This window comes from Purpureocillium lilacinum (assembly GCF_023168085.1).
Source record: "Purpureocillium lilacinum CBS 284.36 DNA, scaffold_1, whole genome shotgun sequence".
In the NCBI taxonomy this organism is placed as follows: Eukaryota; Fungi; Ascomycota; class Sordariomycetes; order Hypocreales; family Ophiocordycipitaceae; genus Purpureocillium; species Purpureocillium lilacinum.
In genome coordinates, this window is record NW_027072111.1 from 4,779,851 (window position 1) to 4,807,397 (window position 27,547).

General features: G+C 60.7%; 6 protein-coding genes across 6 annotated transcripts; 1 reads left to right on the top strand and 5 right to left on the bottom strand.

Moving 5' to 3' along the window:
• Window positions 1-3,019: 3,019 nt before the first annotated feature.
• PLICBS_001142 (uncharacterized protein) lies at window positions 3,020-5,758 on the bottom strand (the record flags this gene model as incomplete). Its single annotated transcript, XM_065599728.1, has 2 exons — window positions 3,020-3,815; window positions 4,155-5,758. 2 exons carry the CDS (start codon window positions 5,756-5,758, stop codon window positions 3,020-3,022), a joined length of 2,400 nt encoding a protein of 799 aa, XP_065455800.1.
• Window positions 5,759-10,153: 4,395 nt separating this feature from the next.
• PLICBS_001143 (mitochondrial 37S ribosomal protein uS4m) lies at window positions 10,154-11,923 on the bottom strand (the record flags this gene model as incomplete). Its single annotated transcript, XM_018317781.1, has 3 exons — window positions 10,154-11,161; window positions 11,236-11,769; window positions 11,885-11,923. The coding sequence occupies 3 exons, from the start codon at window positions 11,921-11,923 to the stop codon at window positions 10,154-10,156; spliced, it is 1,581 nt and encodes a 526-aa protein (XP_018183306.1).
• A 440-nt stretch (window positions 11,924-12,363) lies between these two features.
• Window positions 12,364-15,417, top strand: PLICBS_001144 (uncharacterized protein; the record flags this gene model as incomplete). The annotated part of the gene is made up of 2 exons (XM_018317780.2): window positions 12,364-14,843; window positions 14,922-15,417. The coding sequence occupies 2 exons, from the start codon at window positions 12,364-12,366 to the stop codon at window positions 15,415-15,417; spliced, it is 2,976 nt and encodes a 991-aa protein (XP_018183305.2).
• A 316-nt stretch (window positions 15,418-15,733) lies between these two features.
• Window positions 15,734-17,545, bottom strand: PLICBS_001145 (cytochrome b2, mitochondrial precursor; the record flags this gene model as incomplete). Its single annotated transcript, XM_018317779.2, has 5 exons — window positions 15,734-16,822; window positions 16,915-17,190; window positions 17,249-17,286; window positions 17,350-17,383; window positions 17,480-17,545. 5 exons carry the CDS (start codon window positions 17,543-17,545, stop codon window positions 15,734-15,736), a joined length of 1,503 nt encoding a protein of 500 aa, XP_018183304.2.
• A 984-nt stretch (window positions 17,546-18,529) lies between these two features.
• On the bottom strand, window positions 18,530-21,735 carry PLICBS_001146 (bck1-like resistance to osmotic shock; the record flags this gene model as incomplete). Its single annotated transcript, XM_018317778.1, has 4 exons — window positions 18,530-19,663; window positions 19,720-20,871; window positions 20,941-21,370; window positions 21,458-21,735. 4 exons carry the CDS (start codon window positions 21,733-21,735, stop codon window positions 18,530-18,532), a joined length of 2,994 nt encoding a protein of 997 aa, XP_018183303.1.
• Window positions 21,736-23,910: 2,175 nt separating this feature from the next.
• Window positions 23,911-26,735, bottom strand: PLICBS_001147 (uncharacterized protein; the record flags this gene model as incomplete). Its single annotated transcript, XM_018317777.1, has 4 exons — window positions 23,911-24,125; window positions 24,184-26,437; window positions 26,504-26,531; window positions 26,617-26,735. The coding sequence occupies 4 exons, from the start codon at window positions 26,733-26,735 to the stop codon at window positions 23,911-23,913; spliced, it is 2,616 nt and encodes an 871-aa protein (XP_018183302.1).
• Between the last annotated feature and the right edge of the window lie 812 nt (window positions 26,736-27,547).

Here is a 27,547-nt window from a genome sequence, read left to right on the forward strand (position 1 = left end):
TGGTGATGCAGGAGCGGGTGGTGCAGATAGCAAGGGGCCGGACTGGACAGGTGGTGAGCACCAGAAACTCACTCCACGTTTGGAGCATTCGATTTTCTGACACAGGGGACCCTGACGCCGCGCCAGTCCGGCTGGGACGGCGCAGGGGCTCCCAGCACGACTTCAGTACGTACCGGACTGGGCACTATCCTGACCCAAGATCTGGCCCTCGTCCCATTCCCGCCAAGTGGGTTCTCTCAAGCTTTAGAGTACGGAGCGGTTCCTCGAGCTGACGCTGTCCTGGTCCCTCTAATCTCGAGGGCAGCGGCACGCATGATGGCCAGGGACATGGGCCGTGGAGAGCTCGCCTCGTCTCGTCATCGAGACCTCATGGGGCAAAATGATCATCCAGCAGTCCCGAGCATCAAGCGTTCAAGCCCTCGACGGCCGGAGCTGGCGGCTTGTCCTGAGTCTCGCTGCAGATTCCAGAGCCTCAACAACAGACGTTCCTGGGTATCGTGGCTGCTGCAGAATTTCGCGCAGGTTTCCTGATTGGCCCTGGGCCGTAAGCCCAACATCCACCAGGCTCAAGCCATCGTCGACAACGGACGACCAGCAGCGCATCCCTTCATCCGACTGGCCCGACCCACCAGGGCCAGGCCACGCATCGCACCAACGGCCATGCATCGACGCATCGTCAGGCTTGCCCGAACCTGGCGTGGCCAGGTCGTGGTCGCCACTGTCAGCTTGTCACTCACTGTCAACCCCCCACGGCCGCGGCCACTTTCGTCAGCCACGGCTGTCAACCGCCAAACCCAACAGACCAGGCGCCGCCACGGCCACTGAGGTGGGTGGCAGGGCCCCCCAAAGCACTACTTCACGCGGCACTTGAGACTGAGACACCTCAGCCTGGCAGCCCAGACCTGGTCGAGGGGGGCAGGCGTCGCGCGCTAACACGGATGGCTGACATGGCCCCCAGGAGTAGCGCCGAGGAATCCCAGGTGGTGGTTGCGCGTCGGGCGGTGACAGATGGCTGACAGAGCAGCTCGGTATGCGGGCCGTTACCCCGGATTGGTATCCTTCTCCGCCCCCAGGCGCGCTGTGTCCAGAGCGCTGGAACGGCGGCGGCGTCGTCCCTCGTCGTCAATCAGCGACCACATCGTGTTGTTTCGGCGCAAGAGCGCTGCGCATAACCACCCGGCAGTTGCCTCGGGGAAGGCGGAAGGGGAAGGGGGAGGGCAGCAGATCACTTGCATCATGATCCGCTGCCACGAGGGCCTCTCCCGTCCCCACTGGTAGCAAATGGCGATCAGCAGCCAGCAGGAAATAACACGGCGTGCCGCCGGCCCTAAGGTTGTTCTCGACGACCTCCACGGCCAAGACCCAGGCATCCAGGGCACGAGGCAACCGCCGGCGGTGTTGCCTGCCCCTTTCCGCCCCGGTCCAGTCCATCCAGGCGCGCGCGCGCGAATACGAATCAGTCAGTCAAACCAAACTCCCGGCAAGGGATTCCCTGGACGCAGGGCCGGGTCGCCACGTGGTCCACCGCCCCGTCGCCCGTTGAGCACTCGATCGTGGTCCATCCGCCAGCGCTGTGTTAGTTCGTCGAGCGCGCTGCGCTACTCGGGCACGGAAATGCAGTACGTACCGCCACTGCCCAGCATAGCGTCCCGCTTCGGATCCGAATATCGCACCTTCGTCCTGCCCGGCTCCGACGCCAAGGCGACCACAATCCAAAACACATATCTGCAACGAGGACCTGTGCATGCGACTACATACAGAAAATTATGCCCGTCGTGTATAAAGTATGGCATGTTCCAACGGTGTCTGCGGGGCGTGCTGCTGCCATCAGTCGATAAGGAGGTAGATTGCTCACCAGGTTGTGGCAGGCTTGACGGGGGTACCGTACCCTGCAGCCTATGCCCCACGAGACTTGATACCTTAGTCTACAACAACATTGCTAGTCGCCTCGTCGTCGAATGATGCAACTATGGACTTCCGTTGTATGACACAGTATGCAACTCTTGGGCCAAATCAATCCCAAGGACTGCGGTACTGCGCAAGCAGAGCGCCATTGCGAATATATCCTGAGAAGTGCGGTTGGTTCGCGCGCGACGGCGGTCGAGTGGCTGTCTTTCATTCACAAGTCTTCTGGTGACAAGACTCATGCACGAAGAGCAAATCGGACGGCGGGGAATTGCTACCTACTTCCCAAAGCTTTAAGCCCCAATGGCTGCTCTGGTCTTTAGCCGCCAAGCATTCCCACATCATCTGATATCACGGGAACGGTCCCAGAGCGTCGGATCGCCCCACGATGGCGTCGTGTCGCGTTGCACGGCATGAACCGCTCGACCTTGACTTGGGATTGGCGGGGCCCTCCTCATGGGGGTAATGTATCCTGCTATAGTAGTTCAAGTTGCGGCATCAATGCCTGACCTCGTGTCGCGTCACGACCCTTCGTGCCCTTGTAGAAGTGAAGGCAGTCACCGTGTCATCCAATCATCCAACAGCGTACGACTGCGACGCCCGCTACACGTACGAAATACGCTACGGTGGAAGCTAATATTTGGTATACAAGTCAATGCGGGGTTTCCGAGTTTCGGGAATGCGTGGTCTTCATTGCTAAACGTCGAGGGAACTCGTCCTGCGAAGAGTAAGTCAGGATGGGAACAACCCAGGTGACATTTGATGCGCCGAAACTGCCAAGCGAGCTCGGGTGCACGAAGAGCATACGTACGACCATGAAGAAAACGCCTCAACGAGGCTTCATAATTTGATCGTCTATGCCTCTTCTAACCCTGAGCATCCGGGGAGCGCCAATTATCCAGCCACCCCTTATTGACCAGTTTGGCAGTACTATCTTCAGATCGAATTCGACCATGCCCCGGCCCCTGGACAAACGCCAACCATCATGATTTTGAATATACATCCAATGTCAAACGCCTTTTCATACAGATGAGTCCACGGCCTGCAAAGCCAGCCCCTCGTCGCATATATCATATTTCGTATCGTGTGACAGTGGCAAGATACAAGTGCGCACCTAGTCGAGGCCAGTGAGCCAGCCACCGCCGTTCAGGGACGCTGCGAGACCCTCGAAGCCGGCACGGGACTGATCAGTGGGCTCTGAAGGGTTCTGGAGGCTGTTGCTGCGGTTTTGGTCCCCGAACATGAACACAGAGTTATTAGGGATGCCTCCAACCAGGTCCCAGCCGTCAAAGTTCTGGTGCCATCTGGCGCTGTCATTGATGAGCCAGCGCTGGCTGTTTATGCCAGCCCCCTGTCCCGGCGGCGCTTGTCGACTGCCAGATTGGCCGCCATTGTTTGCCATCATGCCGCCTCCATTCGCTGGCATGAATGACGTGCCAAAATCAGACTCTGGGGCACCGGTGGCTTGGCGCGTCCATCCTTCGAGAAGATCAGGGTTGAGCTCCATCCGCTCCGAGTCAAAAGGAACACCCTGGGGCCGTTGCGGCTGGGGCATCGCCGGGGCGCTACCAACCGCATCGAGCGGGGGCATCATGGCCATCCGATCGTCAATGGAGGAGGGGGGCAGCGCGAGCTGGGTCATGTGGGCCTGAGCATACTGGCTGATGGGGCTATAGTCTCTCTGCGACGTGGAAATAGATGCGTCGTCCGAAAGCAGAGGAGATGTGTGAGGGCTAGAAGCCGGAGAAGGGACGTCGGAGGTGTTAAAGAAGCCATACTTCTCGTCCGTGCGCTTGAGGACAAACGCGGCATCCTCAGGGAGCTCACACCTCCACTTCCTCGCCAACACGCTGAGGATGCTGAGTGTTCGCCGAGCGCAAAGCCAGTCCTCGGCAATCTCTTCCAAGTGCCTGACGCCGTGGGTTATATCACGCCGAGCACTTTTCTCAGGAAGGTTGAGGAGATGAATTGTGCAGGCGCTGTGAGTCATGTACACAGCAATGTTGCAGATTTGCCGCAGATTGTAAGTTTTCTTGTAAAGCCTCATCAGTTTTGAGATGGCCCCAGCGTTGGCCGTGCAAATCCTCCGGGGCGAAACGTGGGCAGGTAGCGGTGAGACAGACGGAGAGTACTTCAGGAAAGGTCGGAAGAGATGAATGTATTGCAGATGAAAGAACATGCTGCGTCAAGTCAGCAACGGCGAATAGCCCCCTTGCGAGCGAGTGCATTGAAGGCGGTCGGCTACTTACTGCATGAGGATGACGTTGGGCAGCTGGCCCTCCTTCGGTTCGAACTCGATGGGTAGCTGTTTACGCCACTCCTCGAGGCGCTGATGGAGTTCGCTGAGCTTCTTAAGCTCCGCAGACTTGCCTCGGGACCGCCCGATGTGATTGGGATGATAGAAGAATATCAAAAGTTCACTGCTGATCTCGGATAAGCTGGACAGCTGAAGGGCGGCTGCTCGCGTCCTCCATGGCTGCTCGTAGGTCTCGTCGTAGCCCTTGTCCGTGAGTGGTGACCAAATCGCGGCGTCTTCCTCGGGGAATACGTCGAACTTTGCCACGTTGGAGCCGTTCCGAGGCAGCTGCGGTAGTCTGCCCATGTAATTGGACCAGCACTTGTCGAAAACAAAACAGCCCCAGTACGTCATTTTTCTGGCATCGATCTCCTCGTCGCTCATGCGCTTCCTCGTTGTGCCCGCGATCTCGAGGTTCAAGCCAAGATCCTGAGCCATGCGGAAGCTCATTCCACTGTAAACCCAACCCTTGGATTCCCGAGCGCACCCAGCTTCTCGTACAGACATGAGTGCCAGAGCTTGAACCGTGACCAATCGTGGCCGCGCGAACTCGTCGTTGACCAGGATGAGTCGTTTGGCCTCCGCGAAGAAATGATCGCCCTTGGTCCTGCTGTCGCCGGGAGTGGCGTATGCCCCGGGAACATCCGTGAAGTGACAGCCCAGGGCAAGCATCGCGTTAACCAGTAGGGGGGAGCAATGAGGTGTTGAGCTGCTCTCTAACCCTTCTCTGCCCTTGAGGAAATCGCGCCAGAAGAGCTTCTTAGATAAAGTGGTGAAGTAGGCGTAATGATAGTTGAAGTACATGTTGATGAGGTGAGTGATGAGCGTCGCGTCTGCCGTGACCCGAGTCCAAGAGGCAATGGGATTGTCGCTGGCAGGGTATTGTTCAGGTTGCCCTTCTGCGTCAGGCGCATCTGCGGGCTCGCCGTGGTAGATGAGATGTGAAGTGCCACCGATGAAGCGGACACAGCCGTTCTCAAGCCGAAGCTCACCCATCTTACGAGCCAGCTCCTTCTCGCCCTCGACAGGCATGACACCGAGGGTGTATTCTTCATCAGTCTGCTCGGGAGTCGCGACACCACTGTCCGGGGCCGAGTTTGCGATCTGCTGGGCGACAATGTCGAGGGAGTCACAGGCCCGGATGCGCCGGACTATGCCTGGGACGTCGTCCTCGGAGGCGTTGAGGATGGCTTCGACGAGGATCTGCAGGGTCGAGTTGCGAGCTTTCATGCTGTCGACCTTCTCACGGTAGACGCCCTTACGGCGGTGGTCCGAGTTGGGATCGTAGATGCACTCAGTGCCGTAGACGCTGGCGCAAGCTGCGCAGCTTGGGATGGCGCCATCGCACTTGGACTTGCGTTTGCGACATGCGATGCAAGCTGTACTGATGCATCGTCTCTTTTGGCTGGCCGAGGACTCGGGCGCTCGGCGCGGTTTCTTCTTGGTGCCGGTGGACGAAGTAGCAGCGGCGATGGTCGCGGCCGATGCACCCGCAGGAGGATGGTGAGCCTCCAGGAGTCCAGGCTGCGACATGGCTCGGGAGCCGGTGCCGGCCATGGCTGGATAGCAGGGGGCGACGCCCGCGCTCTATGGAGAAGGATTGCTCGAGGGCGCAGGTGTCGTCGAAAGCAGGCGCGACGTCAGTGTCGGTGGGAAGTCTGGCGGGTAGCTGCCGGTGACCCGCGAATCCGTTCCAGGGACCGGCCCACTCAAGTTGTCGCAGGACGGGCGTGGGGACGCGGGCTGCAGCGCACAGGTCCCGTCTGTCTCATCAGGCGGTGGGCGATCTGCTTGCCGGAGACCCGAGCAGCGACAAAAAACGAGCGAGCCGCCTTGTCTGCAGATATGCAACGGAGGCAACTTGGATGTAAGTCGAGAAGGCGATTCGGTGGTCAGGGCGCGAGACAGAGTGGCGGGGAGGCGACAGCAGAGCGCCTGTGCGTGACAAATGGCCGATTGAGGGCGCCGTTGGTGGATGATGCTGGAGCTGGAGAGCTGAGGTGAGTGCTGGAGCCGCTATCGCAGGCTGTACATGCCTGGGACGGATCAGGGCAAATGTGGCTTGCGGAGTCAGCGCCCCACGGAACGTTCCCTTATCTCGGTACCGCCGCCACCGCCTTGGGAGCCGGGGATTGGCTTCCAGTCCGATCAAAAGGCGCAGCAGAGCAGGTCTGACTCGGATCCCGTTGGCCGTCGTTCGGCAGCAGCCGGCAGTTGGGAAGATGGAAGAGGGCCAGAGAGGAATTGTGGTCAGATAAGGTGGGAATGGCGGGTAGGAGGAAGAGGGGGATCGAGCAGGCTGGACCGGGGCTGACGAATAATAACGGGGAGGTTAAAGCAAAGCCAGGCTGGCTGGCTGGGATGGGGGGATCTGGCAGGTTCCGCTCCCGCCGCCCGGGGGGGTGGTTCTGTTTTGTTGGTAATGGCAAGAATCGGTATGGGTGCTGGGCTGTACCGTAACTGCTGTTCGGATCACAGGGCAGTTGCCATCGCTGGGCATATGCAAGCCGGGCAGCCAGGGAAGGCGCCGGCGGCCCGTCAAGGCAAGCAGGCTGTCGCTCCTTTCGTCAGTCGCCCGTTCGTGCACGGCAGGCACGAATGCAGAGGCGGCGGAGAGCGAGGAGCACGAGTCGGCAATACCAGGACTGAGCCTGGGCTGGGGCTGGAGCTGGGGCAGGGACAAGGAGGCAGGAACGAACCTTGATGCCCACGCGACCCGGGAAGGAGGTTCCCAGCATTCTAATATAGGATCCTTCCACCCAAGGTAACGACGTGACTTTACGGCGGTCAGGTGCTCAAAGCAAGGTTCCGGCCCCGACTCCTTACTTTGGGGTCTCACTTTCTCTTGCTTCGAGGCTAATGGCTGTACGAAGTGGCATCATGGCCATCAGTCGCGGCCCGCCGTGGCAGACGCTGGAGTCTGCGCCCTCCAAACTCACCGACCGGCCCCCTTGCCGTTCGCGCGTACTCAACGCCCGCATCCCCAATCACGGCACCAGCAGGACGAACAGCTTGACACCCTGCGCATGCGCACGCGCAGGTCGGCTTCGTCGGGCTTCTCCTTTGGGCCAGGTGCTCGTCCGTCTGGCTCCAGCTCTGCACGCCGGCTTTCACGCCAGCTTCACATCGGGGCCGGCCCACAAAGCGTGGACGAGCGCACTCCACCATCCCCAAATGGCAACGGGCGTCATCACACCCCGTCTGAGAGCCTCACAGGTGACGGCATACAATGGACTCTAGGCTGCTTCCTGAACTTTGCTTCGGGACATTTGGGCCACTCACAGCCAGGACGCCTCGTACACGCAACAGTACATCTACATCTACATGCGATGCTGTGGATGTGGGCGGCGGCTCGCCCGCCTCGGCCCTCTTCCGTGAGATCGCCCCCGCCAGCCCCTGCTAGCGGTCCAGCGGACGACCGTCGTCGTGGAGCCGCCACCTGCTGGATTTCAACTTCGTCTGCGTCAGGACCACAGCCGTGGCTCTCATCATCAGACGCATTACACGTCTGGCGTGCATGCAGTCTCTGAAGCGCCGAATCCTTCTATCCGGAAGGAGTCGCGGCCACCCTTCACGGCTTCGTCCGCCAAAGCGCGAGGCTAAGGAAGCCGACTGACTGCAGCTGCCGCCCTGACCGCGAATGACCGATCGTGCCCGAGCGCGCCGTGCCGGACGTTTCCCGCTGTACCAGCCTCTGGCCGCCAGCGGTCCTGGTCGGCTCAACGTAGCCGAGAACATGACGTGAAGTCGGCCATGGCTCGTTCCTGCGTACTCAGTGAGCTTTCTCCACCGGGCATGCTCCTCTGAGTCGCACACGGCACGCACGGCCGCGTACATATGTATGTCCCACTGACATTGGAGCCCTGCCAGGGCCCTCACGCTCAAATCGGCTCAAAGAGTCTTTGCGAGTAGACTAGATTGGCCAGATTTAGCCCGACCAGTCCTGTGGTACGACCACACGGGGCCATCTGCTAACCCACATCGTGCAGCCTAACGCGAGCTTCGGCCATGATGAGCACGTCACGGATCTTGACACGGCGGTACTAGATCTGCCGAACCGGTCCCGCCTTATGCTCCAGACGGCGGCCGGATCGCAACCCTCGCGACGTCAACTCGCTACACGTGGAGGAGAGGCAAATGGCTGTGCATCCTCGCGCGGGTTTGCGCCTCCAAGTTTTTCGTGCGGTGCCGTCCTATCTTTGCTTTGGCGCACACAACGTCCGCCAAGATACAGGTGCCAGAGACAACAGGTAGCTAAGAGCTGGACCTTCTCAGGGTCGACTTCTGTTCAACTGCTCGTGGCTTGAGTCTCGATCGCCATAATCTCGTCTCTTTTTGGAAGCTGCACGAAACCGAATCTGGGAGGAGGCTGCTAATGGGGTTTGTCCACCACTGATGCTGCCAGATCGGCTGAGTCCCATCAAGCGCAGCTACACACCAACTAATACAAATTACAGAAATATCAAGGCACACGGCTACGGGCGAGCAACAAAGCTCCACCCACCCAGACCATGCATATGACGTGCACGAAGAGTCACGAAACGCGAGGCCACCACATTTCATCTGCCTTAGATCAGGTCAACAGCGCCGGGCTTGAAGGTGACTATGGACAGCCGAGCCGCCCTGCCGTGGCTAAGATGCCGTAAAGAAGGCCCATCTTCTGGCATGTTATGGTAATGAATTGTCATCATCTTGATGCATGGCGGCCGCTGGCTGAAGTGGCGTTTACGAAACTGTAGATGTTCCTCAGGTTGTGGTGCGTGCCGCAACCACCACGACTACCGGCGGCCTCATTTAGGTAGGTAGTAATTAAGCTGCGGACTTCCCATGCCTCTTGAGTAATGGAAATCAGGAATGCTTGTGACCCTGGTCACAGACGCTCCCACGGCCGAGTGGTGTTTTGCCAGTGACCTCAACCCACGACGCCAACGATGCGCATCTACATACAGTGTCGCGGACCTAACCTCTCGGAAATTAGCTACCCTGAGCATGCTTAAAACTTTCTTGCAACCATTTTGACGGGCCGAGGCTTCTATTTTCGTGTCGATGGATGGCGGTCATGGCCGTTTGCCATTGCAAGTGGAGTGGCAGGACGGCAAGGTGCCACTGAGCAGGCCTCGACCACGAGGATGCCCATAGCTACATGCTCTCCCCGGAAGGGACCTGCCTCGCTGGCAGCCGGATCAGGCTTGGACTTTTCGGCTCCGACGACGATGGCATCCCGCCACCGGATGTGGCGTGCTGCCCCAGCCCACGCTCAAGAGCCGATCCGCACAGCTAAGCTGCGGACTTGTTCTCTCCGCTGTGACTGTCGATTAGTGGCATCAAAACCGGTGGATAAAGCGGCGGTTCTTCGTGCTCCGTCTCACGTTGCCGGAATACCTTCCGTCGCCCATCCTAAGCCGGATATCTCGGCCGCCAAGCATGTGCACCCTGTATGCGGACGCAGTGGTACTGCAAGTCTCAAGCAGCGTTCGGATTGCAGTAGTGAATGGGTCACGACTAATAGTCTACAGCCAACTGGGGTCGGTAAAAGGTTTGTGGTCCTTTTGGCCTTTCATCGGCGTCCACGGCTTCCGATGACATGTCTGCTGCTCAGGACCAGGCGGCGCTCACGAGATTGGGTCAGTCGGCGCTTCCACCCAGGGCTCTCTTGAATCACCCGCAGCGACATGACATAGTCGCTAATGTGCAGCCTTTCCGCCAGGGACTGCTTGCACGTCAGGCTAGACGCCTCCCATGTCGGGTCGGATTTGTGCTCATCTACTTGTGGTACATGGTCTTGCTGTTTGTATATTACACGCGGGGCGAGGCCACAAGGCTCGCTGATTCTTTCCGCCGCTCCTTCGCCGGCCCCTTCCAATGGCCAGCCGCCGATAGTAGCATCGTACAGACACAATCTACCCTGACTCTCACACGCAGTCAGCGCTGCCGCAACGCCTGCACTCCCTTTCAACCCCGCTCCAGGTACCAGTTGTGGGTCAGCTGGTTCGTCAGGTAGCTGAAGGGCGTCGGCACCTCTGCCATACCCTTTCGCGCGACGGGGTGGCGGAGGTATACGGCTGCGCAGATGTTGGGGTTGACCTCGAGGTAGCGCGGAATGAAGGCAAATGCCGACATGAATGGCCGTGGCCGCCACGGCGTGGCGTACGGCTTGCTGTCGTCGACGGGGTTCTCCTCGTCGTACTTGAGGAGCCTGCCCAGCTTGCGCATCTCCTCCCTCGACAGTTGGGATGAGCCCATGATGCGCATCGCCTTCTCCTTTTGCTCCTCGGACAAACCCTCCAGGCCCTTGTCCGTCTGGCGTTGCCTGTTGTGCTGCTCCGATTCTTGCTCGCCCTCGGCCGCCGCCTCCGCTGCTCCCTCCTTGTCCTTGAGTCCGAGCCTCTCAAAGCTCTCGCGCATAAGCTCGTGGCTCTTCATCTGCAGCTGAAGCTCCTCCATGAGCTCCTGGGCGTCCACCTCGCTGTTTTCGGGATGTGAGAGGAAGCGCTTGGCATCGGACCGGAACAGCCGTAGCTGCTTCTTCTCCTTTGCGGTTAGGTCGCGGGGGTTGTTCTGCAGAATCTTCTTGACGTCCTTGAGCAGGAACTTGAGCGCCCTGTTGGTCACCTTCCACTGCTCCTCCTGGCTCAGCGACTCAAGACTCGGCGTTGAAGCCTCCTCAGCCTCGGCGCCTTCAGCCTTGACAGCACCCTCCTCCGCGGCGGACGCATCGGGTTCTTGCTGGCCTTCAGTAGCTTCCGCGTCGGCTGCAGCGCCTTCCGAGACTTTACCATCGGTGGCTCCCTTTACAGCCGATTGATAAAAGGCGTCGGCCTTCTTCTTGCGCGCCTCAAGGTTCTCGCGCAGGCGCTTGTTACCGTCCGTCTCCTTTTGCTGGCCAGTGCCGTACATGACCTTTTCGATGTCGACCTGGAACATGTCGCCGGGGTTGAGCTGATACGAAGGGTGGATCATCTGGAGAAGGTTAGCCAACCCGAGGAAACGAGGTCGGGCATTGAGTAGTGACGGATGGAGGAATTTAAACGCACCTTCTTGCCATTGACCTTGACGGCACCGTGAATCACGAATTGACGCGCCTGGCGGACACTGCTGGCAAACAAGGCCCGGAAGACGGCAGTATCGAGCCTCCGCTCGAGCGGCGCAAACGTCATTTGCATGTAGGGCGTCATGCTGGCGAACTGGTCGGACAGGAGCTTGTTGACGTCGCCGAAGGGGGGCGGCCGCCGGCGCGACTTCTCCTGGGTGCTGAACTTGGGGACCTTGGAGTAGGACTCGGCGGTGAGGCTCGACGTGGTGAGGCCGGAGCCGCGGCCGGCAGCCTGCTCGGAGCCGTCATTGGCGGCGAGGTACTGCGGCGGCAGGTCGACGGCGGAGAGGAGGCGGCGGGAGAAGAGGCGCACCCACTTCTTCTCAGGGATGTGCTCGCCGTGGTAGGATCTCGTCTTGGACTTGGCAGCCCACTTCTGCTGGAAGAAGGTCGGCGTGCCGCGGATCTGCGGCTCGCGGCCGACGTTGCGGTAGAGGTTGTAGAGGTTGTACTTGTTCCACGACTGGCGCAGTTTCTGCGAGGACAATCTGCTGTCAGCGACGCCGATACCGAGGTCACGAGGGGGCGCGCAGGAGCAGCAGCGAGTTGTGGAGCTCATGCGCGGGCGCATTGGGTTGGGAGAGGCTTACCGGCCGGTTAAGGCTGTAGAAGCGGTATGGCTTGCGCATCTTGGCGAGCCTGCCTCCAATCTCCAATGGGCTGGAGGGTGTCGGGGCAGGGTTGTGATGTGCGTCAGGAGCAGCGACGGCTGGCTGGAGATGCTCATCCGCGACGTTGTCCAAAATTTTGGAGCGTTGCGCAGTACGTACCTTGGCCGCTGAGCTCAGTCGCCGCCCGGCGGATTATTCCGGCGCCGCTCCGACCAGTTGCGCCACAGCGGTCTCCACGGGGTGAGCAGAGGAAAGGTGGGGCTGTCACTCAACGCGTCTGGAGCAGAACGGCAGACGCGTCTCATTCATCGTCCCTGCTGCAGCGGTGCATACTTTCTTCACGTCGACACATGTCTAGATCGTCATTTCCGCCCACACCCGAAGCGTCCAGATTCTTGCGGCCGTCGATTTACACCTACTTCGATCCAACTCGTATGGCAGCTTCTTAAAAGGAGAAAATGCTGTCAGCGTCGACGCCAGCCGCGCTGCCCAGGAGCGCGTCTCCGCCGAAACGCTCAGCACCACACGACGACCAGCGCCCCAGGCCGAAACCCCGCGTCAATGGGGGCTTCTTGATTGAGGATGACGATTCGGAGGACGAGGATGGCTCCCAGGACCATGCGCATGCAGCAAAGAAGCGCATGCTGCATCATCCCGGCGCAGTGGACTTGCCAGTGGACAGCGCCGAGGCAACACCTCCAGACATCGATGGGGATGCCAGCGCAAACGATGTCGACACGAATAGCGGCGCCAATGTCCCGCTGCCGCCTTCTCAATTCTTCTTCTCCCTCTTGTCAAATGGACAAGCACTGTTGCCCTCGTCGGTCCTGAACAGCATCAACCCAACCGCATACAGTGCCAGGTCTCACGACGGGAAGACGGCAACAGTCAAACAGAGAAAGGCGACTGCGTCAATATCCTACGAGTCAATTGTTGCCGCACGGTCGAGGACGAAGGAGGGAAGGGCAAAGCGCAGCTACTATGGTATCGATATCCACGAACTCATCGACTCTGCTTCCAAGGAGTTGTCCAGCAAGCAACAACCCAAGCCAGCAGAACCGAACGTGCCCGTCAGATCTGTGGAACAGCCTTCTGTCCAAGGAAAGAAATCGAAGAAGTCGTTACTATGGACAGAAAAGTACCGAGCTCGGAACTTCATGGATCTTTGCGGCGACGACGGGACGAACCGCATGGTCCTGCGATGGCTGAAGCGGTGGGACCCCGTCGTGTTTCCGGGCGCAGCGAAACCCAAGGCCGTCATAGCGAGGCGTCCCGGCATGAATAACCAAGCAGAAGAAGAAAAGCCACACCGCAAGATACTGATGCTCACGGGTCCACCTGGGCTGGGTAAAACGACACTGGCCCACGTCTGTGCGAAGCAGGCTGGTTACGAGGTGCTGGAGGTCAACGCCAGTGATGATCGCAGCCGAGACGTCGTCAAGAACCGTATTCGAACGAGCTTGGGGACCGAGAACGTAAAAACGGTCACCAACACCAAGAACGACAAGGGCTCACAAAAAGTCGCCAAGCCGGTCTGTGTCGTTGTGGATGAAGTTGACGGGGCTACAACCGGATCTGGCGCGTCCGGAGAAGGCGGCTTTGTCAAGGCACTCATCGACCTCGTTCTCATCGATCAGAAAAACGCATCGATAGTCAAGGATTCGGCGGCAAATCTGCACGGGAAGAAAAAGAAAGGCGACGACTTCCGGCTGTTGCGGCCGTTGATTCTCATCTGTAACGACGTCTACCACCCATCCCTGCGACCCCTGCGGCAGTCCAACCTGGCTGAGATCATCCACGTCGGACGACCTTCGATTGAAGCTGTCGTCGGCAGGCTGAAGTCCGTGTTCGAAAAGGAGGGCATACCCTGCGAGAAGGACGCCGCGAGAAAGCTGTGCGAGGCGGCATGGGGTATGACGACGGGCATAGACGCCAAGCGCGGCGCGGAGAGCACCGTCGAGGGCGACCTCCGCGGGGTCATGGTCGTGGGTGAATGGGTTGCCGGACGCTTCAGGTCATCGGCCTTGGCGAATGAACGGCTGCTGTCGAGGCAGTGGATTGAGCGCAACATCCTGCACGACTTGGCCAGCAGCGCGGCGGGAGCACGGGGTCTCGGCCGAGGCAGCGTCAGGGACATCGTCAACCGCCTCTTCCAAGAAGGGGGAGGCTTCCCCAAGCAGGCCATGGACCTGTCCGAGTCCAAAATCAAGCACGAGCAGCCCAAGACGGAGCTTGGCTTTGGCGAGCAGCAGAAGAAGCACTCTATGGAGCGCCTGCGGCAGATGGTCGATACAAGCGGCGAGGTTGGCACCATCATGACGGACGTCTTCGCCGAGTACCCCAATCGCGAGTTCAACGACGATATTTACCTGACCAAGCCCAACGAGGCGTACGACTGGCTTCACTTTCACGACCTGTGTCAATCCCGCCTGTACGCCAGCCAGGAGTGGGAGCTGGCCCCGTACCTCAGCCAGCCCGTCCTCGCCTGCCACCACCTCTTCGCCTCGCCCAAGAAACACGTCGCCATGTTTGAGAAGCGCTGGGGCGCAGACGCCGAGGAGGATGCCGGGCCGCCAGTGCCCTTCTCGGGCCCACGTGCCGATTACCAGGCCCGCGAGGCGGAGAAGCAGACGCGCGCTGAGCTGCAGGCGATGCAGGCACAGCTGAGCCCGTCGCTGACGCGCTCGTTCCGCAGCGCCGAGGACATGGCCGTCGAATTCTTGCCCTACCTGGTGCGCATGGTGTCTCCTGACGTCAAGCCCGTCGTCGTGGGCGGCAGCCAGGGGACTACGGCCAGCGTGCGCAAGGAGAGCGAGCGCGAGATGGTGCGCCGCGCCGCCGAGGTGCTGGCCGACGTGGGCGTCGCGCTACTCAAGGGCAAGATTGAGGGCGACTCCGTCACCAGCCGGGGGCCGCAGTACGTCTACCGCATGGATCCGTAAGTCTCCAACCTCTCCTGGCTCCCAGACATGTGTATCGCGCAAGGCAGCATTGACTAACAGGTGTAATTTCACAGTGATCTCGAGGCACTGTCTACTTTCGAGACAGGCGCGTCTCTCCTGCTGTCTTCCCAGGCGCCAACCCGTTACGCCGTCAGACAGGTCCTTGACCAAGAACTCCGGCGCACCATTGCCCTGCGCGAGACCACCGCCCGACAGGCCCGCTTCCGCGCCGGGGGCGGCGTAGGCGGCGGCGCCTCGTCCGTGCTGCCGGTGGCCCACCCCCTCGCGGCCGCGTCCGCCCTGCGCCCGCACGACAACAAGGAGAATCTGCGCGCTGACGGCGACGCGACAAAGAACGGGGTCAGCCATCAACAAGCCGCCGCGGCGCTGGTCAAGCGCGACTTCTTCGGGCGCGTCGTCGAGGTGAAGCCCCTGGCGGAGCTGGACGGCAACAGCGCCGAGAGGAGGGCCAGGCGCGAGGAGCGCAAGGTGTGGGTGACGTTCCACGAGGGGCTGAACAATGCGGTGCGCAAGCCCATCTCGCTACAGGAATTTATGCGCGCGCTCTGAGGACGGGACGCTCTGCATCGTACGAGAAGACGACGGTGTATTGGTTGCAAAGCCGACCTTACGAAAGGAGTCAATGGGGGCGACTGCAGATTCACGATGAACATGATAGGATAGGGGTATTGAATATAACGTGCATAAACGTTAAGCCCCCGGGACAAAAGGGGAAAACACAGCGCTCGTGTATCAATGTATCCTGTACATACAAGCCAAGTGTCTAAAATAAATGCATCTAGATGCGCAAAGGTTGAGGATCATCCAATCCAAAATGCCATTCCCCCACCATAGTACGCCTGGCTCCCCGCCCGACAAGCATCGCTCACAGCTTGGCCTTGACGGGAGGGCCCTTGGGCCGCTGCGGCGGCACGACAAGCGGGTCGTAGACGGTGGCGGACAGGGCGTCGGGGGGCGTCGAGTTGGAGTGGATGAAGAGGCCGCGCGTGTCGAGCAGGCCCGGGTGCAGGTCCCTGACGCTGGCGCAGCCGATGAGGCGCATGTTCATCTCCATCTCGTCCTTGAGGAGCTGCATGGCGCGCTCGACGCCGTCCTGGCCGTAGGCGCTCATGGCGTAGAGGAAGGGCCTGCCGATGCCAACGCCCGTGGCGCCGAGGCACAGGGCCTTGAGGATGTCGCTGGCGCGGCGGAAGCCGCCATCGACGAAGACCTGGAAGCGCTCCGGGTCGACGCCGCGCTCGCGCAGGACGGGCATGGTCTCGGCGAGGACCTCGATGCCGGAGCGGGCAAAGTCGAGCTGCCGGCCGCCGTGGTTGGACAGAACGACGCCCTGGACGCCGGCGTCGACGGCGCAGAGCACGTCCTCGACGCGCTGCACGCCCTTGAGGATGATGGGCATGCTCGTGATGCTGCGGAACCAGGGGATGTCCTTCCACGACAGCGAGGGGTCGATGAAGCTCGAGATGGCGCGCGCGGCGCCCTGGCTCGTGTCCGTGTCCTGGCCCGACTGAACGTTGCTGCCCTGGTCGGTGAACTTGCTGCGCATGTCCTTTTCGCGGCGGCCGAGCTGCGGCGCGTCGACGGTGATAAAGAGGCCCTTGCAGCCGCGCGCCTCGGCGTGCTGCACGATCTTGCGGGTGATTTCGCGGTCCTTGTTGACGTAGAGCTGCAGCCACTGGACCTGGTCGCCCTGCCTGGCGTCGACGATCTCGTCAAAGGAGCACGACGCGAGGGTGGGTATCATCTGGACGACATTGTGGGTGCGCGCGGCGCGGGTCAGGACGACCTCGCCCTCGGGGTTGCCTAGCTTGCCGAGGGCGGTGGCGGTGACATAGAAGGGCACGGAGCATTTCGTGCCGAGCATTGTCGTGGAGAAGTCGACGTTTTCGACGTCGACGAGGATCTGAGGGCGAAACCAGATGCGGTGGATGGCGCTGTGGTTCTCGCGCATCGTCTGCGGGCAGTTATCAGTATATATGCCATGGCAGAATACACGGCGGCGGCAGCAGCAGCAGGACAACAGGGGCACAGCGGAGGAAAACTCACAATCTCATCGTCTGCGGCGCTCGAGTAGTACCCCCAGGCGGTGCGCTTCATGACCCTCCGGGCGACGGCCTCAAAGTCGAAGAGGTTGTAGCACTGCGACAGCAGGGGCTTCTGGGCGACGCGCTCCAGGCGGTCGGCCTCGTCCGGGTCCTCCTCCTTGGCCTCCTTGGCGACGGTGCCCATGTCGACGGCGCCGAGGTGCTTGGAGCGGTCGAGGTACTTGTCGAGCGTGTCGGGCGGGTGGATGGGGTCGAACTCTTCCGTGGCATCTTTGCCCTGGCGGCGGAGTGTCAGTCACGAGCATCTCACACAAGTAGGCCGCATGAAGACGTACGGCATATTTTAGGATAATCTTCTGCCCGCCCGGATGTTCTATACTGCTGTCAGCTTCGCCGTGTCTTTCTCGACCGCAGGCGATTCGTCCGGCTCACTCACCGGGCAGGAACTCGGTCACGTCGTATGCTTTGCCCTGTGAGAGACAGCGTCAGCTGCCTCACGTCTTTTCCTCATGACGCAGGCTGCGGCAGCGTCCCCGGCCATTGCTCTGGCGCCGACTGGAACTCACATGGATGATGACCCAGCACGACTTTGCATTGTCATTCGCAGCGACGTCGCTCCCTTTGAGCGCCATTGTGTGTCTCTGTGTGTGCGCGCTCGCGCGGTGCTTCTCCTCCCGGCGGGCCGAGGTCGGTGACGTCGAGCCGGACCTTGGAGAGCCGTGGTGTGCGTGTGTGTGTGCCTGTAAGCGGTAGAGGGGACGATATATACGGCGGGACACACGAGGAAAAGGGAACGAACAAGACGATGATAAAGGTGTAAAACGGAGGGACGAGGTGTGAAGCCGGTGAGTTGGAGGAAATTATCCGGACTTGTAGTTGGAAGGAGGGCAGCTCGCTCGGCATGTACCCGCTCCGGGGCAGTTGGCCCCCGGCGACGGCAGCAGAAGCACCAGCGCGATTCCATCCATGGAGCTGGCCATAGCCGACGACGGGGCGGGGCGCGGGCTTGTGCCCGCCCGCGACCCTCCAGAGGCTCCAGGGCTCCATGTCCAGCGAGCCTGTCCGCCCCCGCAATCGGCAATGGACGCCTGCTGACTCGCCACTCCCGCCGGAGCTCCCCTGCGCTCGCTCACAGTGGAGTGGCCGTCCAACCGTCATAGCGGTGGCCCAACTCCCTTCCATCCAGCCCAGTCACTAATCCCGTGGGGAACACTGGACGAAAGGCAACGCAACCCCCGGCTCGCTCTTCGGGGCAAAGGAATGCGGGGCTTCCACTAACACGGACAATACCCGACGGGATTCTTCTCGTCGTCCTGTCGGCGCAGCCCCTGGCGAAGGGCGCCTTCGGCATTTGTCACTTTCAATGGCGACGGCACGACCTGCAGCCACCGCATTCGATTTCTTGCTTCAAGTTCCTGCCACATGCACCTTGATCCCCAATATCGAGCAAGCCATGCATCAGATGCAACAGTTTTTGTTCCTCGCGGCGGCGCTGGCCAGAGCCTCTTGCTAATCAGAATGCTACCTATTCAATTGCTTTTGCCATGTGAACCCAGTCCGTCCCACCAACACACTGCCTCGTTCAAGTCACGCAGCAAGCCTGTCCAATTCAACACTCACTTCCACGCGCTCAGTCCCGCCCACGGGTCGTGAGCCTGTTGCGCCTGTGTTTGTGCAGGTCTCGCCTGGCCGCCGCTCGGCGCATACTCGTACTCCTGGTTGCCGTAGTGGATCGTCTGCTGCGGTCCCAGCGGCGGCGGACCCGGTGGTGGAGGCGGCGGCACGAACCCGGGGGGCACGTAACCCGCCGGCGCCTGCTGCTGTGCCGCTTGCTGGCCGCCGTACCCCTGGTACATTTGGTGCTGGCCTTGTCCAAACGTCGTCTGGTTCGGCGGCGGCGAAGCTGGGCCTCTCATGGCCCCCATGCCAAACGACGTCTGGTGCGGCGGCGGCGATGTCGGGCCCGGGTTTCGTCCGTACTGGCTCGGGTTGTATGCTGGCTGCGAGAACGTGCTGGCCGGCGGCGGGCTCGAATAACCTGGGTAGCTCGGCTGCTGTTGATGTTGCGGTTGGTGCTGCTGCTGTTGCTGCATCATGTGCACTTGATTCGGCGGCGGCGACGTCGGCACCTGGTATTGACCCTGGAAGTTGGTCTGCGGGTACCGCGGCCCCTGCCCGGGCTGGAACAGCGGCGCCGGGGCAGGTCGGCTCGACGTCGTGGTGGCCGGGGGTGACTTTGCTGGGTCCATGGACATGCGCTCCATCAGCCCGCGCAACCTCTCACGCTCCAACTCTGCCTGACTGCTCTTGCCCGCCGACCGCTCTTGCTCGATTTGGTTGAGTAACTGAGCGCCCTCGGCTCTCCGGTTGTTGACAAACGACTCGACATTCTTGTCCAGGCTCTCCACCGTCTCCCTCATCTCCGAGTACCAGTTCTTGGCGCTTTGCAGCCCAGCCTCCAGGTCCAGGAACTCCTGGTACGCCCGCTTGTACTTGTTGATGACCGACGACCGCTGGCGCTGAATCGTCTCATACTTGCTCTGTTCGGCGCGCACCCGCTTGTCCTGCAATAGGGTGTTGAAAGTCGCCGTGAGCTCCTTCATCAGTGCCGACTGCTTGTGGTTCGCCTGCAGCAGTCGGTTCTGATGCGGCCGAAACTTCTCCAGCTCCTGCTCGAATAGCTGCGCTTCATAATTTGATATCGACTTTTTGTTTAGAATCAAAACTTGTGAGATGTCGTCGTTATGAACCTGTTCCCCGTAAGTTAGCGCCGACTATGTCCTTGAGTCGCACGAGTGTTCCCTACCTTCTCCTTGAGATCTTTCAACACTTGATTGCGTTCTCGCTTGACAAGGTTCAGCTTCTTGAGAATCTCCTCGACCCGGGTGATCTGGTCCACGACGCTGGGGCCACTCTCGCCGAAGTCAGTGTCCAGGAGATTCGGCTCAATCGCCGCCGGACTCGTCGCGTTACTGCCCCGTCCTCTGGCCACAGCCACGGCTTGCTGGAAAAGTCTGTCGACTTCACCGTCTTCGGCCGCCCGTCGCATCTCATCAAACTCGGCACCGTTCTGGCGAAGTTTGGCTGCGAGCTGGTTGTCGCTTCTCAGTGCCTCCTCGAGCGCATCGCCGTAGTTGCGAATATCGCCTCTCAATGTCGTCGTCAGGCGGGCGCTGGGCTGCTGACTCCACTCATTCTCGTATTTGGAACGCATCTTCTCGCAGACGCTCTCTTCCATGTCCAGCTGCTTCGTCTTCTTGTCCAGTGTCGACAGGATCGACTCCCGCTCCGTTCGCAGGAACTCGAAGATCGAGGCGGGGTTCTCGTGGTCCGCCACGTCGACACACCATTGCCGAAAGTCTTCGTCTGGCAGGATGTCCTGGTCGAATCCGCCCTTTAGGACTTGAAGTGCGCCAGGTAACCGCAGATAGTCCAGGCTAGCAGCCATCTCGCCATTGGCTGTGTCCACCTTTTCCGTCTCGGCCCGCACCAGCTTGGCCTTTTCCTCATCGTACAGACTGGCAGACTCGGTCACGGCCATGGGCACGATTTTGCCAAACAAATCCGGACCAGTAATGCGCGAGATGTCCTGTCCGGCGTAGAGCTCACTGACCGGTATCGGCTTGGCGGCGGGAAGCTTGGAAATGGCAGGCAAGCTGGCCTCGACGGGAACAGTCTGGTGGTAGACAAAGTCGTTGTCTTTGACGGCTTCTCGCACCTTCTCCTGAACAGTTGAATACTGTCGTTTCGTGAGCTCCTGCAGCAAGCCGCTCGTCTCGGCGCCGAGATTCGAACTCGAGGGCACCGAGGCGGGAAAGTTTCTCGCCATTCGGTCGGCCTCTTTGGCGAGCGTCTCGGCTACTTGGAGACGGCCCACAGCAATTCCGTGCTCGCCCGCTTCATCGTCGGCCAGGGCTTGGTAGTATTGCGCCGTGGAGTTGAAGAGATGTGCTTTGATCTAGACGACGTCAGACTGATGTGACATGGAGGGCCATGGCAGACCCATGGCATTAGTGGCACCACTTACCTGTACAAGCGTCAACCAGACCTTCTCAAAGATGGCACGGTTGACGTTGTCCTGAACGCCCTCGATAGACTGGCTATAAAGGTGGCCAGTCTGCGCCGCCAGCTTGGCTAGGAGCCCAATCTTCTTTTGATCCGCCACCTGCTTCTCGAGGAATATCTCCTGCGCCTGCGCAAGCATGATCTGGATGAGCGTCTTGACGGTCTCACGGCTGAGATCGAACGACGGCGCGTGAAGGAAGTTTTCGTTGATGTAAGTGAACATGCCGGCCGAGGCCTGGAAGGAGTGGTAGGCCGTCTTGAGAGCGGACTCGTCAGCGCGGTTCTGGAATGCGCCATGGCCGGAGAGGATGGCAGAGATGTTGAATATGACGGATGCCTTTTCGAAGGCCAGCGAGTATTGCGTCGTGGGCTTGTGGGTAAAGGCATCGAACCTGCATTTGCGCACAACAGGCTGTGGTCAGCTAAAGTCCTCTCTCAAGAGCCGCAGGAGGAGCCCGATGGCGGGAAGCTGGACATACCAAGTGAAGGATATCTTGATATGCTGCTCGTCTATGGGGAACCGCAGGTCCAGCAGCTCGAGCTGGCCGTAGTAGCGGTAGAGCATGTCACGGCCCGAAGTGCTCTCCTTGCCGGCGCCGCGCATGTCCTGGCGCAGGCGGTTGAGCGTCGCGCACTCCTCGGCGTAGCGCTCGGGGTCATCGCCGTAGGTGTCACGGATGTAGCCCTTCAAGGGGGCGACCCAGTCGATCTCGTTGGTGGCCTTGAGGGGCGCCGAGATCATGGGAGACTGCGTCATGGTGTCTTGTACGACCGGACAGGTAGCTCAGCTGGCGGTCGGCGTGGTGTGCGATGCGTCGGTCGGCGGGCCGGTCAGCCAGTCGCATGCGCGCGCAGCTGAGGCAGCGTGGCCGATGGGAGCGAGCGTGTGTTGGGCACGCACAGCAGCGGAGCAGGAGCGCAAGGCAGATGCGGCGGCGGCAGGCGGCGGGCGGCGGCGGCAGCGCAGCGCAGAGCCGTGCCTGTGCCGCGTCGCGGTCTCTCGTCGACGGTGACAGCGGGGTTGGGCCGGTGAGGGGTGAGGAGGCGACGAGGACGGCCGGCAGGGCTGGTGGGAGCTTCGGGAGGTCGCCTCTTATGCGGCCAGGTCGACACGCAAGGTACGCTGCTTGTCGGGTGCGGCAGCAGCAACAGCGTCGGCACCTGGGTGCTTCCCGCCCGTGGCTTCGGCGTGAAGGGGGGTGGGCGTGAGGCCAGGCAGTCGAGCGAATGGCGGCCGGGTGCACCGGAGGCTGTGCCGCGGTATTATCCAGGAGGTATCGCGAGCGGACTGGTTACTGGCGGCGGTGGTGGTGTTGGCGCGGCCGTCGAGGGTTGATGGACGCAGGTCACCTCAGGTCGTTCGAGAAGCAGAAAGCGGGGTCTGGGACTCAAGGTGGGAGGTTGACCAGCTGTCGGAGTACTTCGTACCTGCCTTGCTTCAGCTGCCGCAACGCAGCGCGCCTCTGTCAACCGCACAGGTACCTTTGGCGTACCTTTTTAGGTAGCTGTCTCCAGCGCCTGGTCGTCTAATTGGCGTGCGTGAACCCGCTGGAACCACCGCAGCTAAGCTATGACGCAGGCGGGGTCAGGGCGCGTTGGGCAGCCGCGGCTGGAAGGTACTGGCTTGTATTGACTCAAGTTCCCCCTCGTAACCTGAAGGTGCCATGCATTCCGAAGTGTCGCGTTTGATGTGCTGTTGGAGCCATGCCAACGGCCAGACGCTGAAACGGCCAGTTTCGAAACGCGCTCGCCCTCTTGCGGGAGACGCTCCCGTGTGGCTGCATACGCGCACGAGTGATGGGGACGTCGAATGTGTGGCGCGGGATGACGAAGCGCTTCGCGGCAGCGTGGGCTGGGCGGGCTCGGTCCAGATACCTGGATTGGACGAACCCCCCAAGCTGAGGCACTCCCAACGGGAACAACCTTGGAGGGCCCTCCATCCACTGTGATGGTTATAGCAGGGACAGGCCGCCGTTGAGCCCGACGATGGTGTTATGTACGCTTGTAGCCGCCGAGAAAGCGCCTCCGAGGGACCTTGAGGCAGCATATCCATCCTGGTTGTCAGGAGTACCGCAGCTCGATGAGCTCAGGTTGGCAGTCCAGTCAACACATGTTTGTTTCGCGCAGAGTAATATATTTACATAGGCATCTCTCCTATCTGAGACGCATCATCCCAGGATGTGCCCCCACGGGCTCCGTCATCGCCCACCTACCTAGGCAGCATCGTGACCTGGCCCTATACAATACAGTTCGACCCGTCCAAGTCCGCTGCCTGGGAAAGCGACGCGCAACCGCCCGCCCACTCTGCAAGCGCGTGGCTGCTGAAGCGCACTCGACACGACGACGGCGACGTGGTCGACGACACCACTCGTCCAGCAGTCGAGCCGGCGCAAACTACAGCAGCGCCCCTTACAGACTTGCCCCCCAAACCGAACACAGCGCTCAGCCAACACTAACACAACCAACCCCCGGAGCTTATGCAGGTGACGAAGCCACGTCCGATCCGGCAAACGCCGCCTCGGCGCCCCGATTGGCCCGGCCTCGGCGCTTCGGCGCTCAGGTCCGTTTGATTGCTTTGCTGTTGCACACACACACACACCACCACCACCACCTCGCGGGCTGCAACCGCTGCTGCCGCAACGGCCCGTGTTTCCCCAACGCGGTAGTTGCTTTGGGGCCTGGCGCTACATCACGGACACTGCAGCTGGATGTCTCACGGGCGCAGTGAGCCGGCAGTTTCTGCCTCGCAGCCTGTGCAAGGCTCAAGCTATCAATTTGTTTGATGGTCGATGCCAGCATAGCGACATATGCTCCCTTCGGCGTACAAAGTACAAGATTCCCATACCCAACGCCTCGGGGACTGGCAGCCAACAGTCCCCCTTACCAAACGCCTCTGCCAAAAACGCAACTCGGTCTCTCAGTCGTTAGTGTCCTACGTGTAGACGCTCTCTGTCCACGAGTTGACCTGCAGCCCTCGCTCCGCCATCTCGGCGTCCCGCAGGAACGCCTTGGGCATCCAGACCAGGTGGCCCTTGATCTGGGACAGCTTCTCCCTTGCGTCCTCGGCCGGCATGAACTGGTCGTAGATGTGGCCCGACTTGACGCCGCGAGGCGGCAGATATCGGTCGTAGTCGTCAAATGTTTTGACTGTAGATGTGTAAGCAACAGCATGACCTCTCGGTGCCATAATCATCAAGAAACCTACTGTGGTCATCCGGGTCCGCATGGAAGAGATGGCGGAACAGGCTGGTGTTCTTATCGGCCTGGCCAGTCCAGGTCGACCACAGCTCGTCGCCCATGGGGTCCTCGACAAACTTGTAGCTCTCGTCCTGGTCGTGGATGTTGTTGTCGGGGTTGACGTTGGGCGGCAGCGCGTTGATGTCCTTCTCCGGGTTGAGGTCCTGGGGAGGCAGCAGGCCCATGTGCTCGCGCCACAAGAACCGTCGCAGCGTCGCCGCGTGATAGCCGGCCTCGAATGGCTGGCCGTCCATGGTGCTCGGGATAAGCTTCGTGTCCTCCATGACGATGCTCAGCTCGCTGTCGTGGTTTCCGAGCTGGCTGCGGTCGTTCAAGTTACTGGACCCGCAGATGACGACGCGGTCGTCTGCAATCAGGAGCTTGGCGTGCACATACAACTCCTCCTGGATCCAGTTGCGGATCTCCGACTCCTCGTCGTCGTGCGTATCCCACGGCTCATCCTTGAGAGAGCCCTGGCCAGCCATGGCATGGTGCGCCACCGAGGCAGCAGACACAATCTTTTCCTCGGGTTTGGCGGCTTCGAAGCGCTCCCTAGCTTGCTGCGCATCCTTGTCGGCCTCAATCTCGGACACGGACTTCTTTTCCGTCTTGTCCTTCTTCTTTCCCAGGTGCAACTTGCTGGCGTCCAGGCCGTGATGCTCATGCCCGTTGCCCCCGTTGCCGCCATCGTCAGAGCTGTCATCTTCGTACCCATATACGCCCTCGGACATGATCTCCTCCGCCTCGGCTCGCTGGACCTGCTGATAGCTGACGCCAGTCTTCTTCTCCGCCTCGCAGATGGCGTGCGTCTTGTTGAGGCGATCGTACGATCTGAGGTTGAAAAAGAAGATGTGCTGGTCAGGATCGACTCCTTGCGCCCTGACCTGCTCGAAGATGGAGTTCTCTCCGCGGCAGATCGACTTGTACTGATAGTCCATGATGGCTCTGGTGCCAGAGGCTGCGTTTTCGCGGAGGTCGCCGGCGAATCCGGGGATGGCTGGGATGATGACGATGACGCGGAACTTGCGCTTCTCCTGGCCCGCTTTGACGACGGCATCGACAATGGCCTTTCCAATCGTGTTGTGGATGGGCGACTGCTGATCGCCTGTGGCAGTGATGAAGAACTGGTTCTCAATGTACACGTAGTGCTTCGCGTTGCGGATGACCTCGCAGTATGCGTTCTGGATAGAATGATCGGTCAGAATGCCGCTGGACCAGTCGGCACTGGACCGAACGATCTGAGCGTGGACAGTGCCGCGGTTGTCCAGGTTCTTGGTGCTCAGGGGCGTCAGCGGATGCTGGACGTAGTCTCCGACGGGGTGCTTGGGGCGCTGCACGCCGACCAAGTCCTCGTCCTCGCCCTGGCGGCCCTCGAGGATGATCCAGTCGAAACGATCATCGCGCTTGTACTTGTCTCGCTTGATAAAGTTCCAGCGGAGGACAAAGTGCTCCGCAATGTCGTACACGCACGGGCCGATGAGACCCATGGCCACGTCGTGCCACGGCATGCGGCCGTACTCGGCCTTGCTCAGCTCGTTTTGCTGCCAATCCTGCACCTTCTTAAAGTCCATGATGCGGTTGTTGTTAAAGTCCTGGCCGGGCCAAATCTCCTCCTTCACGCCCTCGGGATGCACGTCGGACAGGGGGTGCTGTCGGGCGTCCCAACGGCCGAAGCAGAGATCCAGGCCGCCAATGAAGGCCATGGCGTAGTCAATGACGATGAACTTTTCGTGGTGCGCCCAGTACATGGTCATGTCGGCGGCGTTCTCGAAGACGTTGTGGTCGGGGTGCCTCATGATGCGAATGTTGCCGTGGCCGGGCGTGCCTTCAGGGCAGAGAGACTGGAGGGCGTGCTTGGTGTGGATGGAGTTGCACGTCAAGGCGGCCTCGACCTCCTTGTAGACCATGACGAAGATCTTGACACCAGCTTCCGCCTTGCGCTTGAGGATTTGGTCCAGGCGGTACTCTTGGCTGTGGTAGGGCGGGCGGCGCATGAACAGCTCCGGAGAGAGCCACCAGTCGGCAATGTAGATGGACTCTTTGGCCTGCTCGAGCGCCACCGACACGGCCCAGAAGTAGTCGCAGCCATCGACGTACCACTTGATCAGGTTGCCGTCGCGCTCGGGGAAGAAGGACTGGAACCGGTGCGACTCGCAGATCTTGGTGCGCTTCTCGTCGCAGCGCTGCTCGTGCTCCTCGTCGTGGCGATGGTCCTTGTTGAACTGCGTGGGAAGAATGTCAGAATGCGCGCGAGGGTCAGGTTAATTGTCGGCGCGGCGGCTACTCACGAGGTTGCCCAGTTTGCCAATCTGGTGCCTGCGGGACGGATCGCGGTTAGCTACAGCTACGCGGATGCGGTCATTGCGGTGGCGGGGGAGGGGTCAAGCTGGGATGGCCGAACTTTTTGTGGATGAGCTGGACCTTGGCATCGTGGAGCTTGGACTCGGAGAACTTGTCCTTGAGGTCGTCCATGAAGCTCGAGAAGCCCGAGGAGCCGCCGCCTTCCTTGGACTCTGACATGGCGGGCAATTGGAGTCCGATCGAGGGGGCCAAGCCGGGGCAATGCGCGTGTTCAGTGGAGACGACTGGAGCTTCGCGGGAGTGTTGAAGTGGGCAAATGCGGTCGCGACTCTACGGCGTTTGGAGGAGAAACGGCGTAGAGGGAAGAAGCAAGGAGGAAGAGGAGGAAAAAAGGAAACAAGGCAGAGGAGTGAAGGGATCGTGAAGGGACGATGTCATCGAGGAGAAGAAGAACAAGCTTGTACGAGTTTGTACGTAGGACGATGCAGCTCCCTGTCCGTCGACCCTGGCACCCGACACCCTCGTACAGCTGCCAAGGTTGTCTGGCGCAACTGAGTTGGTGGTGGGGGTTTGCTCAGGTCGGCGTCGGGTTCGCTGCCAGCATGAGCCCATGTCGCCAGCCATCCACTTCCATCCATGCATCCATGCCATCGACGTCGTCCAACCTGGCCTGGCCGGTCGGTCAGTGGCTGCTCCGGGCGTAGCGCACTCCGCTACGGGGGGCCGCGATTCACTATTTTCAGCTGCCCACCTCCGGGGGGCCGCCCACCTACGTAATGGCACGCGGTCGGATATCGAACCGGGCGCCGACATCTGCGGGCGGGCTGCGCGCGGGCAGGCAGGCAGGCAGGCAGGCAGGTCGTTCTGTACTGTGCTGTGCGCTGCAGCTGCGACAGCCTGCCGCCGTTTTCCGGCTGGGCGTTTCGGCGCTTGGGGGGTGGTGCCGTGTCTGCCCCGCGTCGTCGCAAGGCGGTCGCGCAGTTCCCAGAAGCGGGATGCGGACGACGAGGGGGATTGCGCTGACGTCATTT